The 15052-nt window shown below is 42.5% G+C and overlaps 1 protein-coding gene across 2 annotated transcripts in view; it reads left to right on the forward strand.

The window, feature by feature from the left end:
- The window catches only part of FSTL4 (follistatin like 4), a 238753-nt gene that overhangs the window by 218731 nt on the left and 4970 nt on the right, over positions 1-15052 (forward strand). Inside the window, exons 11-15 of one of the 2 annotated variants that reach the window (XM_074883872.1) lie at positions 733-759; positions 5892-6010; positions 9469-9618; positions 10214-10321; positions 13519-13628. In XM_074883872.1, coding sequence (XP_074739973.1) covers positions 733-759; positions 5892-6010; positions 9469-9618; positions 10214-10321; positions 13519-13628 — 514 coding nt within the window. The remainder of the gene's footprint in view (positions 1-732; positions 760-5891; positions 6011-9468; positions 9619-10213; positions 10322-13518; positions 13629-15052) is intronic. The other variant, XM_074883873.1, reaches the window with a different exon arrangement.

The raw sequence follows: 15052 nt of genomic DNA on the forward strand, positions 1-15052 counted from the left end.
CTAAAAGGCTAGGTGCAAATGGGATTTTTGCTACTTTTCTGGCTGTTAATATAGAACAAGAATTGAAAACTAAGTTAGCCATAAATATGTGCTCTCATGGCGATTCTTTGGAAAATATATTCTATTCCTTATTAAACAGATTTATGTACTCTTGTTAATATCGGTCGTTTTCCCTTGAACACTTGAGCAAGGGAAATTACATTATGTTGAGAAATAATTGGATGTATCTTAAACAGAAATTCAAATGCAGATGTACTTTCAAAGACTATTTGAATCCTAAAAGAGAAGGTAGTTGCATGAAATTCAAGAAGAAATGCAGCAAAGCGTGTAGCTGCTGTAAGTGCCAGTCTCAGGCTTCTGCAAGATGTCATGTTTCCTTATTGAACCTGTACAGAAAATCACAGCCTGTACCGTACCTCCAATTACATTTGAAGGTAACATCTTCTCTTTCGTAAGATTTTGATCTTTGCACAGGCTAAAGTTGGCTTCGTGTCAGGGAGGATTTTTCCCATGTCAAAGTTTCAAAATTGTCTCTAGAAGGAGCAAATGTATTTAGAACTATCTTATCTTTCCTGAAATTTTATTTGAATGAATGTTACAAAGTTTTCACAAAGTTCATGTAAACATGAGTATTATTTCAGTTACTTGCTGCAATGAAAATTTTGACATTGTTTTGTTGTTTTTTTCTTTTCCTGATTATTTTCTGGCTTTCCCAATTTTCTGATGCTGCAGTTGCAAACATACTGTGGCGAGAGGAAGGTACTGCAGTAAAGTTCTTTTGTTGTAGTGATAATGTGCTTGTCTGCTTTAATAATTCCATGATGGGCCATTCTCCACTGACTTGCCACTAACTCTATCAACTTTCACAGTTACCAGATTAAGTACAGACCAGACATTTAAAAGCTAAACTATTCAAATAAGAGATGTCACTCTCGTCATATAAATCGTACCTATAACTTCTTACGTTTTCCCACTATGAAATAATAGATGACCATAAAATACATAAAAATGTGAATTTTATATAAACTGCCACCAGTATGAGTAGCCTGAGATTCTCAAGCTGCATTAACAATTGCACAAGTGTCAGAACTGCTCCAAATTACCATAATTGAACAAGTAAGACATAAATTCAATACACTGCATTTTTAAGCAAGCAATTCAAGCTCTTCCTCCTCAGTAGCACATATTGATGTTTACTAGATGGGCAACAAAAATTGTGTTCTTGACGGTTAGGCAAAAAAACCCCCCACAACAGGTTTTGCTTCCCTCTATCCTTTAAATCGATGCAGGGTAAAGGTTGGCCCCATTTCTCCCTGTTTTAATTGGCAGTTAAGATCTCTAGTTTGATCAGATTTATAGCGTGCCCTGCACAAGGTCAACATCTGTGTATCCTGGAAGCCAAATTAGAAAAAAACCCAGCCTGAACAGCTAACTGATTCAAAGATATTATGGAGGCACTTGAAATGAAAATTTATTTGATTTTGTGTGCATTTGTGCTGTCATAATTTCCAAACCACACAGTAAGAGGGATCGTGCAAAGGCCCAGGGAGCTGTCAGGCGGCTCGCCCTTCTGCCTCTGGGTACGGTGCCCTGGCGCAGGGATGGGGAGCCTCCGGGCTCCTGGGGGCTGGGAGCAGGGTATCCACTCCCTGGAGGAAAATCCAGGCGTAAGGCAGTTCTTACATCTGCCAGTTGCATACGAGGAAGCTGGGACCTTGGTGTCCTTCCAGCCTTGTGGGGAAGGTCTCTGTGCACTTAGAAAGTGCTCCCGGCCGCATCCTCTGCCCACTGCAAACACCCCTCCCTCCCATTGTTCCTCCAGGAGGGGCTGCATGCTCATGCTGCCTTTGGAGGGTGCAAAGACTTTCCCGTAAGTAGTGCCTCCAGGTACTGGGAGCTTTCTGGATTGCCTTGGCTCGGCCCAAAGGATTTAGGGGCAGGAGGAAAGCGCCAGCCCTTAGTGATCGGTACGCAAACACCTGCTGCTGCCTGCAGACGTGTCCACGCAGCAAGTTCAGCTGGTTGGAGGTCAGGAGAGGTGGCACAGCTGCCTACGAGAGCTCTCCAGCTCTTCTTCCCAAATATGCCACCTGAGGAGTGTCTCTGCTGTCGATGTTCCTGTAAATGGCGTTACGAGCGCTAAGAATTGCTATTTCCCTTCTGCTTGGAAGTGAAATCTCTAGTGCATCTAAGCAGTCCAGCATCATCTGCGTGATGCTACACGGCTGTTTATAATCTGCATCCCTTATGCTCCCTTTTAAAGAAAGTGGTTGGATAACCCTACCAGATGTAGAAGTGTAGTAATATTTAAAGAACAACTAAGAGGTTGGTTGCAGAAAGTCTTGTTGTAATGCTGCTAAACAGTATGGACTTACTGCTTATCAACCTTGCACATTTTAAATAAAAGTATGAGCAATGTACAGGGAAAACATGGGCAGTAAAAGCAGATTTGCTATTGATGTTCCTAAACAATTCAGTATCTTTAGAGCAGGTTTATTCCCCTGCCTGTGTTGTTCTGTAGTATTTGATCGGCGCATTCATTCTAGACAAAGAATCCATCGAACAGACTTTAGCATGTGAAATCTTGGCACAGAGAAAGCTGGAAGAGAGGAATAGTATTTTTGTTTTTACATTTTAAAGTATTCTTCCAATTCCACTAAAATGAAAACTTCTGTGTAAGTAGCAATATTAACAAATGGATTGGTAGACTTGAGCTCCTTTAAAATGATCACATCCTCACACCGCAAGATCTGTAGTAACTAAAGCTATTGGGAAAATGCCAAGACAGAATATTGTGTAGAACAAGCTTTTGCTGCAAGTCCAAGTTTTAACACAAGTAGTTGGTCATTTTAAAAGACAGTCTATCAGTCTGTTCTCAAAACCTTTCCCAGACCATGCACACATAAAACCTGAAGAAATGAGTGCACATAGCATGACCAGCCAGTTAAACATGAAACTGGAAGCACGTGCAATATTTACTCAATGTACAAACTAGTTTTTAATTTTGTTCAGAGAAAACTGCGAGTAGCCCAAATGTAAGGTAGAGATTTGTTTTCATGCCAGTGTTCATTTCTGCAGTGAGTGTTGCTTTCTTTATAGCTGGATAAAGGGAGCATATCGTGCCAGCAGGCAACCATCAGTTATATGAATGTATGCACTTAAAAAGCTGAAGGCCTTTTTGTTACCAAATTTAAGTTCTAAAATATTTCCAATCATTTAGATTAAATGGAAGAAAATTATTCAGGTATCAGATCAGATCAGAGTATTCCATGGTGACAGATTTGCCCTTTGATCTCCAAGGAGGGAAATACAAATGTACACTCAGATGGAGACTGTATTCCTCAAATGAGGAAAACTCTTGTCATCAGGTGTCCTCCTGAGGTTTTTGAAAAATAAAGATGTGAGATTCAACTTCATCTGGAATGGTTCAAATAAGAACTGTTACGTTTGCGAGACTCTCCCCATTCTTAATGTGGTTTTTGTTATACAGGTGAGGTATGTTGCCTTTTATAAAGCCTTTAATTTTTGAACTAGTTGTGTCATCCAGCCTGAAATCTGTTCACTTAATAAGGGGAAGAAAAAACCCTCCTCATTAGTCCCCCAGTTCCCAATCTAGTACCCTCCTCACTAGTATAAATAACACAGCTGAGAAAAATTCTCCATTGCCCACCTCTGTACTGAAGTAATTCCCCAGACCGAGGAGTTGCAGCAGTATCATCAAGAGTGGAGTCTGTTTTACCAGTGGCCATGAGATTGTGTAGAGATGTACCCCAATCAAGACTTGGCAAATACTTCTTAAGTCACAATAAAACACCTAGTTTGTCTAGTAAAAAACCTGTTTTGTCTAAAATTCAGTGTGAAGATTACTCTCTGAAAAAGTATTTCAATTTAAATCGGTAAGCTTTTTTAAAAAGAGAGTTCCTGAATGCTACTGGTAATTTGTATCATATTTTAACCAGTCAGCAGAAAAAGGTGCACTCATTTTACTGTAAAATAAGTGGTGGGACTTGCCAAGTCACTAACTCTAAACCTACTGGGGTAAAATTGCTATCAGAGTATTTTTGTGACTAATTAAGGCCTTAGTTCTAAAAGACACCCTCATTGTAAGAGGATCATCAGACAAAATCACGCTACTATTGTGCATGAAAATAATGATAAGCATTTTCACAATGGTCATAATTTGTTGCCTGCCTGTTTCCACTCCTTAGGGTTAAAATCCTTTACTCATGGAAATATGTGCACTCATTCCAGCCAGGGTCAAATTCTGCCCTCCGAGGTATTCACTCAAATCCCACTGAAGCAGGTGGGAGTTGTGTGCATGCCGTGAGCGCAGGTTTTGGTCCGAAGTACCCAAATGAAATGTTTTAACAATATACTTGGGGAAAAAAATAGCCCTTGGTCCGTAAAGATAACTTAGTTCTCGATGGAAGTTTGGTAGCTTTTTTCCTACGTGCATGATCCCTCACTGTGGCATCACATTTAAGGATCACGGCTCCTGTACCCGCCTGATGCCCTAACTGGGGTATTTCTGTGCTAGGGTTTAGAGAGACTCAGCTTGAACATTGTCAATACAGCAAACACCACATGCTGAGACATGAAGCCACTTATTTGGCACAAAACGAGGGGTTTTTAGCACCAAAAAAACCCTTCTATTGTGAAAGACTATGTATTTTACAAAATTTTCCAAAAATGCATTTATCCAAATTATCCGTGTTTTTACTGTGAAGTTTTCCTGTGATGATTTAGACCTCAATCCTGCAAACACTTGAGAGATGTGAGAAGCTCTGTAGACGTGAGGAGTGTTTAGAGCTGCCACCACAGGACCAGATGAGGGAATTGTAACGCTGAACGTTGTTCAGATCTGTAGAACTGAGACCTTGTTTCTCCATGGGTAAAATGCAATTAATTAGAAATTACAAATTATCACATCACCATATCATTGGCAGATAAGTACACTATCAACGTTACTGGGGGTGACAGTGGTCATTGCAAACACTTGGTGGTGGTGGTATGAAAAAGATGAAATGATGCTTGGATCTTTCTAACTAGAGTGTTTGTAAAGATCCTGAACATTTATTTCTTAAAGATGCTCGATACTGCAATTGCATGTAGCTGAAGAACAACTAAATTATCAGTGTTTTAAGGCATTTCTGCATGACCGAAATGATAAAATACGATCTCCTAACAACAAAGCAATGACAGACATCCAGTTTTCCAAACCTCCTGGAATGCCCCAGTTGGATAAATGAGTGCTATTGCAATGCTGAACTACTCCACATCTGTGAATTACAGTTTGCAAGATTTCAAAAATGTATTTGTTTTGGTGGCTATGGTTAGTTCATCCAAACAGTTTTAAGAAAATAGAGAAATATATATATTTTTATTCATGGAACAGATGTTAAGCAGTTCCATTTTGCATCACAGTTGCAAGAAGCCAAGTTACCTGTAACAGGACAACTTTCAGATTAATTTTAACTAAGGCTTCTCTCTCAGTTCTCAAATTATTAGTAAACTGCTTTTAATGAAAACATAGAAAAAGCAAAGTCCTAACCTGAGGGAGTTAACAGTGCAATACAGGGGCTTCTTGTAATCAAATCCCACTTTGATACACGTGCACAAGAGCTGCACATAGTTATTTGTGTAGAACCGCTGCCACCAAGGCAATGCATTTTTGAATGTGTCTGTACCTCTTCGCTCCTTGAGGCCCTTGTTGTGACATGAAATTTGATTTTGTGAATGCACCAACTGCATCCAAATGACCAACTTCTATGTAAGGCAGATTTTGTTTGTTGGGGGAGGAGGGAGAATTTTTTTTTAAAAGTCCTAACAGCTATGGATACATAAAAAAAAAAAAAAAATATCCTACTCCTTTTGCTTTATCCCCCTTCAAGGCCTGAGTGTTGGAAATATGTTCTATGTCTTTTCTGATGATGGGATCACAGTCCTTCAGCCAAATGAATGTGAAATCCGGAGGCACATCCGGCCCGAAGAGAGGATTTTCACAAGTTATGTAAGTCCTAAACCCAGCAGGTACAGTCAACAGCTAGGAAGCTTTCTCTTAATCTCCTCAAAGGTTGTTATTGCTAAAGGGCCCCTTTGACACAGTGATGGTGGAGCCTGGTGGGCTTCATGTGGCATCGCTGAGGTATATCAGCTTCTCCTCTTGAAAACTAAGGGAACCACATATGTTAAAAGACTGACGTGGAGGATTACTGACACGCTGCAGAGAATTTAGTTATCGTGTCAAAACGTAGGCAAAGATTTTCACTTGTCCTGTTTGACCTATTTACATATCCATGCCCAAAAGTTGTAGCTGGGCTGTAGGGAAAGTGCAGAAGTCAATAGCAGAGAGATGCTCACTGGCCCCTTTTTCTGCCAGCTCCATTGGCAAAGGAGTGGGCTACTTTCTGCTCTTTAGAAATAGTTTCCCAGGTTAAATCACAGCAGGGAGGTGAATAAGAATGCACGGAAGATGGTTGTGCCACGCTGCTCCTCTGCATCTTCCTCCACTGAACCAGAGACCTGCACCGTCCTTGTTTGCTGCCCAGCATTTTTCTGCCAGCACTGAGTTTACCTGAACCTTGCTTTTGGAAATCACAGGGAAAATTTGTCCAGGTGTCAGGGAACGTCAGGCACTGGCTCGTACGCAGTGGAGCTCCACATGGCAGGTGGGAGAACCCGTGCCTGGAGGCCCTGTGAGGCCGATGTTTTCAGCGACCTGTGTCGTGTACTCTTGTGTGGTAACACACATCATATATATGCTCATGAAGCTATGAAATCTTAGAAAATACAGGTGCTGAAATACATCCTGAAGTGCTTTCTAGTCACTCCTTTATTTAGGTTTTTTTTAAAGAGTCAATTTACAGGGGAAGCTGAGAATGTGGCTCCCTTCTGAAGAAAAGGACTCAGCTTTGCTTTCAACCTTGAGAGGAATAAAAGGGGAAAATCACTATCATGAGCCCTGCGGGCTGGGTCAGGCTCTGCTGCCGTGGGTCAAGATCTTGTGAGTCTGTATTCAGTATTTTTAAAATCTCAGTAAATTTGTGGTTGATACTGGGGATTTTTTCACTGGATTTTAATATACCTGAGTAGAAATCCAGACTGATGCTCACGCCAAGCCTGGTCCTTAGCATGGACTTAATATTATTAAGCCACACTTGAGCTGTTGCTACTCAAAGACGGAAATCTTGTGTTTCTTTTCCAAAGAGCTGTAAATATTGAAGAGGTGGTTCTGGAGAAACAGCTTGAAAAAGAACAAAGGGGAGAGGGCACTTAAGGAAATAATGTCAGCACAGTGGTGGGCATAAAAGGTATTTTTAACGTCATTACTTGGCTGCCTTTCAGAGAGACCTCTAAGGGTTTCCTACAGATATCATAGGGCCTTTTGCCTTGACAGAGGGAGGATTGACTTTTTTTTCCCTCCCTTTTTCCTTTTAGTATCTCATGTATTTGCCACATAGACAGTGACAGCAGCCTGCAACTCTAGGAGGGTTTCTACAACAAAGATTTCTTCATTTGCTATTAGAGGTCACAAAAGCAGGTAGAGCAGCTGCAGCTGAGCACTGTAGCAGAAAGGCCGGTGACCTTTCCCTGCTCCCGTTGGTTTGGGTGGATGCTGCGCTGTGACAGCCCAAGCCCCAGCACACAGCTGAGGATGAGGAGGGCAGTTTGGAAGCTGTCAGGTGCTTGGCTGCACAAACAGCCGCTGGAAGCCCAAAGCTGGGCTTTTGCAGCATCTTTTAGCTTGCAGTAGCGCAGATCCCCAGCCTGGCTGGAGGGCCAGAAAGGAAAGTGCAGCCAAGCTGTTGAGTCTTGTATCTTCAAGCCTTACACGTTGAAGTGTTTAAACCTGGCCGGCAGCCAGACACCACGCAGCCAGACACTCACCTTCCTCCTGCCCCAGGGGCTGGGGAGAGAATTGCATGGGTAAAGGTAAGGAGACTCTTAGGTTGAGATAAAAACAGTTTAATAATTAAAATGAAATAAAATTAAAATAATAATTGAATATACAAACAAGCGATGCACAGTGCGATTGCTCAGCTCCCACCAACTGATACCCAGCACTTCCCTGGCTAGTGATCCCAGAGGAGGGAAAATCCCCAAACTCCCATCCTGCAGAGAGAGAGCTTCCTGGCCAACCCTCATCTATATACTGAGCATGACGGTGTGTGACATGGAATATTCTATTGGCCAATTTGGGTTTGATGCTCTGGCTGTGCTCCCTCACAGATTCTTGTGCCACCTGCACACTAGCAGGACATGGGAAGTTGAAGAGTCCTTGATTTCTTAGCAACAACTGAAAACATAATGTGTATTACCAGCATTCTTCTCATACAGGAATCCAAAACACAGCATTATTCTAGCTACTAAGAAGGAAAATTAGCTCTATCCCAGCCAAAACCAGGACACACGTGGTCTCCACCGAGGTACCTAGCTGACAGAGCTGTGCTGCTTTGAGGTGAAGTCTTTGTAATCACCGCTCTCATACAGAGCCAGTGTTGGCATTGTTTTTTCTTGTACCTCTTCTTCCCCTGAACAAGCTCTGCTGCTCTAATCGCTTCCCCCTTAGGGAGACTGTGCCATTATTTAAAGTGACCCAGCTGTTGTACTGACAAGGTTTAAAACCAACAGTTGTGCTCACTGAAATATATATATATATGTGTTCAAATAGGCTGACCCCCATTTCCACACCACAGCCTGGTCCCACACAAATGCTCTTTCAAATAAAGCAACTCAACAGAAGGAGGAGTGATGAAGAGGAGCCAGCGTGCAGAGGCTTGTTGGTGAGATCACGAGTGACTCTTCAAACTTAGGGTACCAGTGGGCTGCTGCTAAAGCTAATACCAGTTTTGCACAGGACTCAGTGAGTGGAGGATCAGAGACAAAATATGGCATCAGGCAGCTGCAAACAGGATTTTCTCCAAAGCAGCAGGATTTGGTTCCTTTTCAACAGGGGAAGTTTCTCTGTTGGAGCAATAGACTGTAGGACCCTGCTTGTTTTGCTACTGTTTCCCTGAGCACAAGCACCTTAGAGGACACTGTCCTGAACTGAAAATGAAGACTTTACGAAAAATATAAAGCTGTGATTTGATTAATGTAAATCACTGGTTTTTCAAAGCACAGGGTCATATTTCTATTGCTAGTAAATGCTGACAGCACTGCAAGTCTTGATGAACCACGGCGTACTTCAAACGATGGATCCATAGACTGTGTGATTATTTAAATTCAATGTGAGTTTGCAGGAGGTCCAGCTGTTTAATGTCACGGGGTAGAGCCAGGGTGCAGTGTGCTACCTGATAAAATAATTATTTCTATTTTTCCAGGAAAGAAAGGGGAAAAAAATCATCCTAATGGAATCCCCATAGAATTTTTTTCTATGGTTTTCAAGGCTAAGCTTCTTGCTGCTCCAGGCCCTGAACTTATAGAAATTAAACCTTTTCTCCTCTGCTTTTTTTTTTTTTTCCTCAGGAAGAGATCTGTCCTAGAGTGGAAGATGAAGGCACTCAGTCCTGCCTCTGGGCTTCAGCGGTCAATGTCAGAGACAAGTACATTTATGCAACACAGCCTAAGCAGAACAGAGTAATGATAATTGATATCCAGACTCAGAAAGCCGTGCAGGTACTTACAAGGGGAATGCTTCATTCAGTGAGGGCAAAAGACTTTGATACGGGACAAAAAAAGTAGATCTTTGCCCAGTGGATCTGCTGACATCACTAAAAAGTTGGGCCTGTGTTGCTTTCACCCATGGGGTCACAGTGTTTGTCACCTCAGTGGCAGGAAAAAACTCCTTTACGGGCTGTTTATCATCATCTTGGGGCTGCATCTGCAGCCAGGCTTGCAGCTAGCCTGGTAAAATAATGCTAGAATGAATTTCTGGCTTACACTTACTGAGCCACTGCCTGACCTTGCTTATAAGCAGGTTGGGAAGAATGAACTGGTGTGGGTATAATTCAAGCAGAAATTGGCCCCTGATCTACTGGCTATAAGTAACAGCAGAAGATGGAGTGATGGCTAGCAGGAAACGGCCCCGAGCAGCCAGATTTTTCTCCTGCTGGTGCTGCTGCTGCTCCCCCAGTTGGTTTGAAGGTAATTGTGGAAAGCTGCACCAGTGGGTGTGACCGTGGTACATGGGAATGTCTGCAGGGAACTAACAGAGTGTTCGTCATGTGCATTTGGGTCACTGTGTAAATGCCTGTCTCTGTGTTTTTTTAAGTCCCTGGATGTTGACCCGTTACCAACCAAATTACATTATGACAAGTCCCACGACCAAGTCTGGGTGCTTAGCTGGGGTGACATGCAGAAATCCTCACCAACGCTGCAGGTAAGTCCTTACCCACCTGAGCCTTTGCCCTTCCTCGGCTTGGCATCATCAGTAGCAAGCTGGTGGCTGGTTGGTTGCAGGTAATTAACAGCATTTAATGGTCTGGATATAACACTGCTCTTTCATTTGCATATCTAGTGTGTTTTATTCATCCCTCCTCTGTCCATCCTCACATATTTTTCCTGCTGTTTAATTTGTTTTTGAGCAATGACTGTGCCGTAGGCTGGCAGCAGGACTGCTTTGCTGCCAAGGTCTGTTTTGTTTTAAGGCTGATGACAGAGCCAAGTGCCGTAAAGTCGTGCAGCAAGGGCTGGCAGCTGACTGCGAGCAGTACGAGCCCGCCATGCTCCCAGTCATTTGTGCAGCCTGCATGAGTGCAGCTTCTTTTTAACTTGATTGAGGTCTAAAAGCAGTGGGTACCAGGAAGCCACAAAGAGCATACTTTGTGCACAGAAATCTGTTACTCTTCAGGTTATTGGTAGCGTTTCATCGGAGGTGCACACCCTTCTCTGACATTATTATGACCTGCAAATTTTTCTGTCTGCAGAGAATTTGGGGGCATTGCATATAAAAGAAGCATTAAAAGGTGAATGAATTGTACCGTGCCTCAAGATTTGTAGCTCTTTCAGGATTGCTAGCCTAGCACCCTCATTATGCACTGAGCAAAGCCACCCTGTTTTCCCATTTGGTAAAAGCATTTACCTCTTCCTGTTTTCCACATAAGACAAGTCCAGGTTTTCTGCCAGCGGACTAAATAGCTACTTATTTTCCTTGAACTCATTTTGTCATTTGTCTCACAAGCCTTCAGCCTCCTTTTGGATGATGATGGAGCATAATGTGGTAGAATTGTTCCTTTCATAGTAAAATGCATCCCTAGGGCATGAAAAAAGCATAAACAGCAAAAGTAAAAGCTCAGGGACAAATTCTGTTACTGGGTGTCAGTGACTCCACTGGAAGGGTGCCATGGAGGTCCCTGGAGCTGCTCGGCGCTCAGCACCATCAGACCCACGGTGATGTTGAGCTCTCTGGGGCACAGTAATGCACGTAGCTTTGGACAAATAAATTAGCTTCCATTTCTGGATTGCCCTGGAGGATTCACTGTTCTGTTGGCAGTACAGAAACGCTAAGTACAGGCATCTAATTGGGCGTTTTGCTGCTGCTGTGTGTCATATGACAGACTTGACACCAGAGGTGATGTGATCCATCCAGACAGACCTTTCTCCAGTAGTTATTTTCTGGCACCTGCTGCCCAACCTTTCTGGAAACCTAAGTGTCATTAGGAAGTGTTTCTTTTCAGAAGGAGTTGTTGGGCATTGGAATGGGCTGCCCAGGGCACGGGGGGAGTCCCCATCCCTGGAGGGGTTGAAGAGTCGGGTTGACCCAGCGCTGAGGGATCTGGTGGAGTTGGGAACGGTCAGTGTGAGGTTCATGGTTGGACTGGAGGATCTTCACGGGCTTTTCCAACCGAGATGATTCTGTGAATACTGCCTCTACCAGAAATGTTTGCTTCTGAGTCTACATTAAAGCATTCCCCAGCAGGCAGAGGAGAAGGGTGGCTGTGCTTTCCGACCTAAAAACCTACAAATCTGGAGTCTACATTAGTCGTGGGGTGGCCCAAAGGCTTTGCTGGGGATGCTGCCCCGTGAAGGTGGGACGAGCCGTCCCCACCAGCCACACGCTCCATCTGAGATAAAGGCTGCAGCCTGCAGGCTTGCAATAATAAAGAATGGACCAGCAACTCAACATGGGCTTTTTCAGGAAAAGATGCCAGAAACAGGATGGGGGCAAACAAAAGAAGGTTTCTGAGGCAATGCCACCAGCTTGTCCCACCTGGGGACAAGCAGTTTTCTGTACAGGGTATAAGGAGACAAAATGGGCTCTCTTTACCCTTTCTGACTTAATTTCTTCCACCCAGCTGTGAGAGGTTTCTGTAATTAAAGGAGAGATGGCACAAGCATGTGATTATTAAGAAGAACACACCATCTGCACAGTTGGAAACTTGTTATAAGGCTCCAGCTCTCAGATAGTCCTTTTTGTTATCTTTATGAAGTGCTGTTACACACTTAGAGAATGAGATTAGCATCAGCAGATCTTTTTTTTTCCGACCTTCTTTCTCAAAAGGTGGGCAGTGACTGATTTGGCAAAGTTTGTTCTTAAAACCTGCCGTGATTAGTTACAGACATGCAGTAAAATATCTTTTTTTAACAAAGATGCTACTGCAGAGGTTGATCTAAATTTCCACTCTGTCTTTGGAAGTCAGGTATTTATCAAACAGCCCTTGCAGCCAACTAATGGGATGCTGTTGTTTAGCCATTATTGGCTTGTGGGAAGCAAACGTCTGGCCTCGTGAAAGCACTGTGCAGGAGTGGGCATCTTTCTTGAGCAATCTAATTGGAAGAAATCTAAATGGCACAACCAGAACAGCTGTCTGAACTAAACCTTGTAGGGTTTTAGCATTTCCTTAATGAATTATGTAGCTATAAATTCAAAGCAGCTACTGCTGCACATTAGAGCAGCAGAAGTTCCTGATGAATGGACTAAAGTCATCTTGAACCGAGGAAACAATTTGAGTATTTAGCATTTTAATTATTGAAAACTTTTACCTCTTGTTTTCCGGAGCGGTGGAGGAGCCGAGCGTCCGTGTCCATGAAGGTGTGCACTGTGCTGGAGGACAGCACGGGGGGGTCAGCCAAAAGGGCCTTTCTCTGCTCCTCCCTGAATTTTATATGGTGTGATAGATGGTTGAACAGTTCTTCTCCTTCAAAGTGATAATTAACTGCTGTGAGTTAGTGTTTGATCCTTCAAGCTGGTAAATTATCATTGTGCATTTAAGTGAGATTAATAAATATGACCATGAAATAAATGTTTATTTTAGACAGTGCGGGATAAATTATTATGGTCTTACTGTTGTCATACTACTGGAGCAACTGCATGACTGCTCTTTCTCGAGATATAAACATCTTATGAAAGTCAAGTTGTGTACTTACCTTGCAAATGTCAAGCCTCAAATACTATTTATTAGCGCACCTTTTGCAAGACAGCTACACCGAACAGTATTTTGAAGTCATTCATCAATTTGAGTCTTCTACATCCCTGGGAAAAGCCACTCAGTACCATGTATGTCTGTGTAATCTGTGTTTACCTTCTGCCTTACCTGCTGCTTTTCCTGTACTCAACCTTGTGTGTGTTTATTGTAGGTAATACCAGAAGCGAGCACAGGGGAGGATCAGCGTGTTATCCGCACGCCGTTTGAAGGAGTGGATGATTTTTTTATACCACCTACAAATCTTATTATTAATCACGTTAGGTAAGAAATGATCTTAATGAATAGCAGTAGAGACCATGCTGCTCTTCCAGTGGGCATCCTTCTAATAATCTTAGAGCACTTTACAAATGTGAACGAATGAATTCATGATCAAGTTAGCTACTCTTGTCCCAATTTTCACATGTGAAATGGAGAAATGGTTGAGCAAATTACCAGTAGTTATTCAACAAATCAATGAAACAGCAAGAAACAAACCTGGATTTCCCTTAGCCCATGCACGGGCATTCAGACCTCAGCTTGGTCAGCCGTGCCTCCTTGCAGCAAAGTACGACACGCTGCCCTGCCTTGCTTGTGCTGGGAATTTGATGGCCAGAACGTTGCCTTCCCTGCCTCAAAAACTGCTTTATGGATCTGGGCAGAAACCTGTGTCAAAGATTTATTGCCTGAAGTGGTAAAAGTTTATTCTGCCTGAAGCATAAAGCATGGTTCTTCCACGTGTTTCCAACTTGTTCAAATATTGGATCTCTGTGTGAGGTGCACGGTTTAAGCAGAAAAGTGGTATGCACTGCATATTAAAAAAAAACACCTCTATGAACCATCAGCTTTGAATGTTAATGTAATGTAGTGCCTAATGAGATTGTATAACTAACATACTAATAACTTGGAGTAATACTGGCTGCTTCCCAGCAGGCACAGGAAGCCTCCCATTAACATTATCAAAATTGATGATAACTGCACAGCAATTTATACTATTCTTACCATGTTATAACATAACAACTGTTTAACCATCTTCTGTCCCCAGTATAGTTTAACTAAGTTAAACACTCAAAAAATCATAATGTAACTCCATACATTAATCTGAGGTTCCCTGCAGTGAACACCGAGAACTGAGGGGTCACACTTAAATGATTACGTGTTGAATCTCATCCAAAATAAATAACTTTGCTTCCTGAAACACAAAATAATGAGACATACTTCATGGCTGTCATTCTTAATTTTTCCCTACCTCATTTTTCCAGTTTGTTTTCAAAATATCATTATGACTAATGGTAGTGCCAGGGGGTAGATGACTCTGCTGAATGTTAAAGCCTGCGATGAGAAGGTATGGTCTGGGGTCAAAGACAGGAAGGTGGAACAATTGCACCTTTTTTCAGTTTTATTGTCTTTTTGCTTCCGTGTGATTTATCAGCTCTATACAGATGATCTTCCAAAAGAAATATTAAATGTAGATAATCGTCTATAGTTTTCTGTGTGCAAAGCAGAGAATGCTGTGCCTAATTTCCTATTTCATTTGTTCAGGGCCAGATCTTTGTCCGTTCTCTCTCACCCTGAGCACAGAAAAATAATTGCTCACAGTCTAATGAGACTTACTGAGATCATGTTCTAAATTTTCCACTCAGAAACAATAAATGGCAATACCAGCATGTCCCAGGAAGGTGAATATTTAAGCAATCTCTTCCGTGAGC

This window comes from Strix uralensis, chromosome 14 (assembly GCF_047716275.1).
Source record: "Strix uralensis isolate ZFMK-TIS-50842 chromosome 14, bStrUra1, whole genome shotgun sequence".
NCBI classification, from domain to species: domain Eukaryota; kingdom Metazoa; phylum Chordata; class Aves; order Strigiformes; family Strigidae; genus Strix; species Strix uralensis.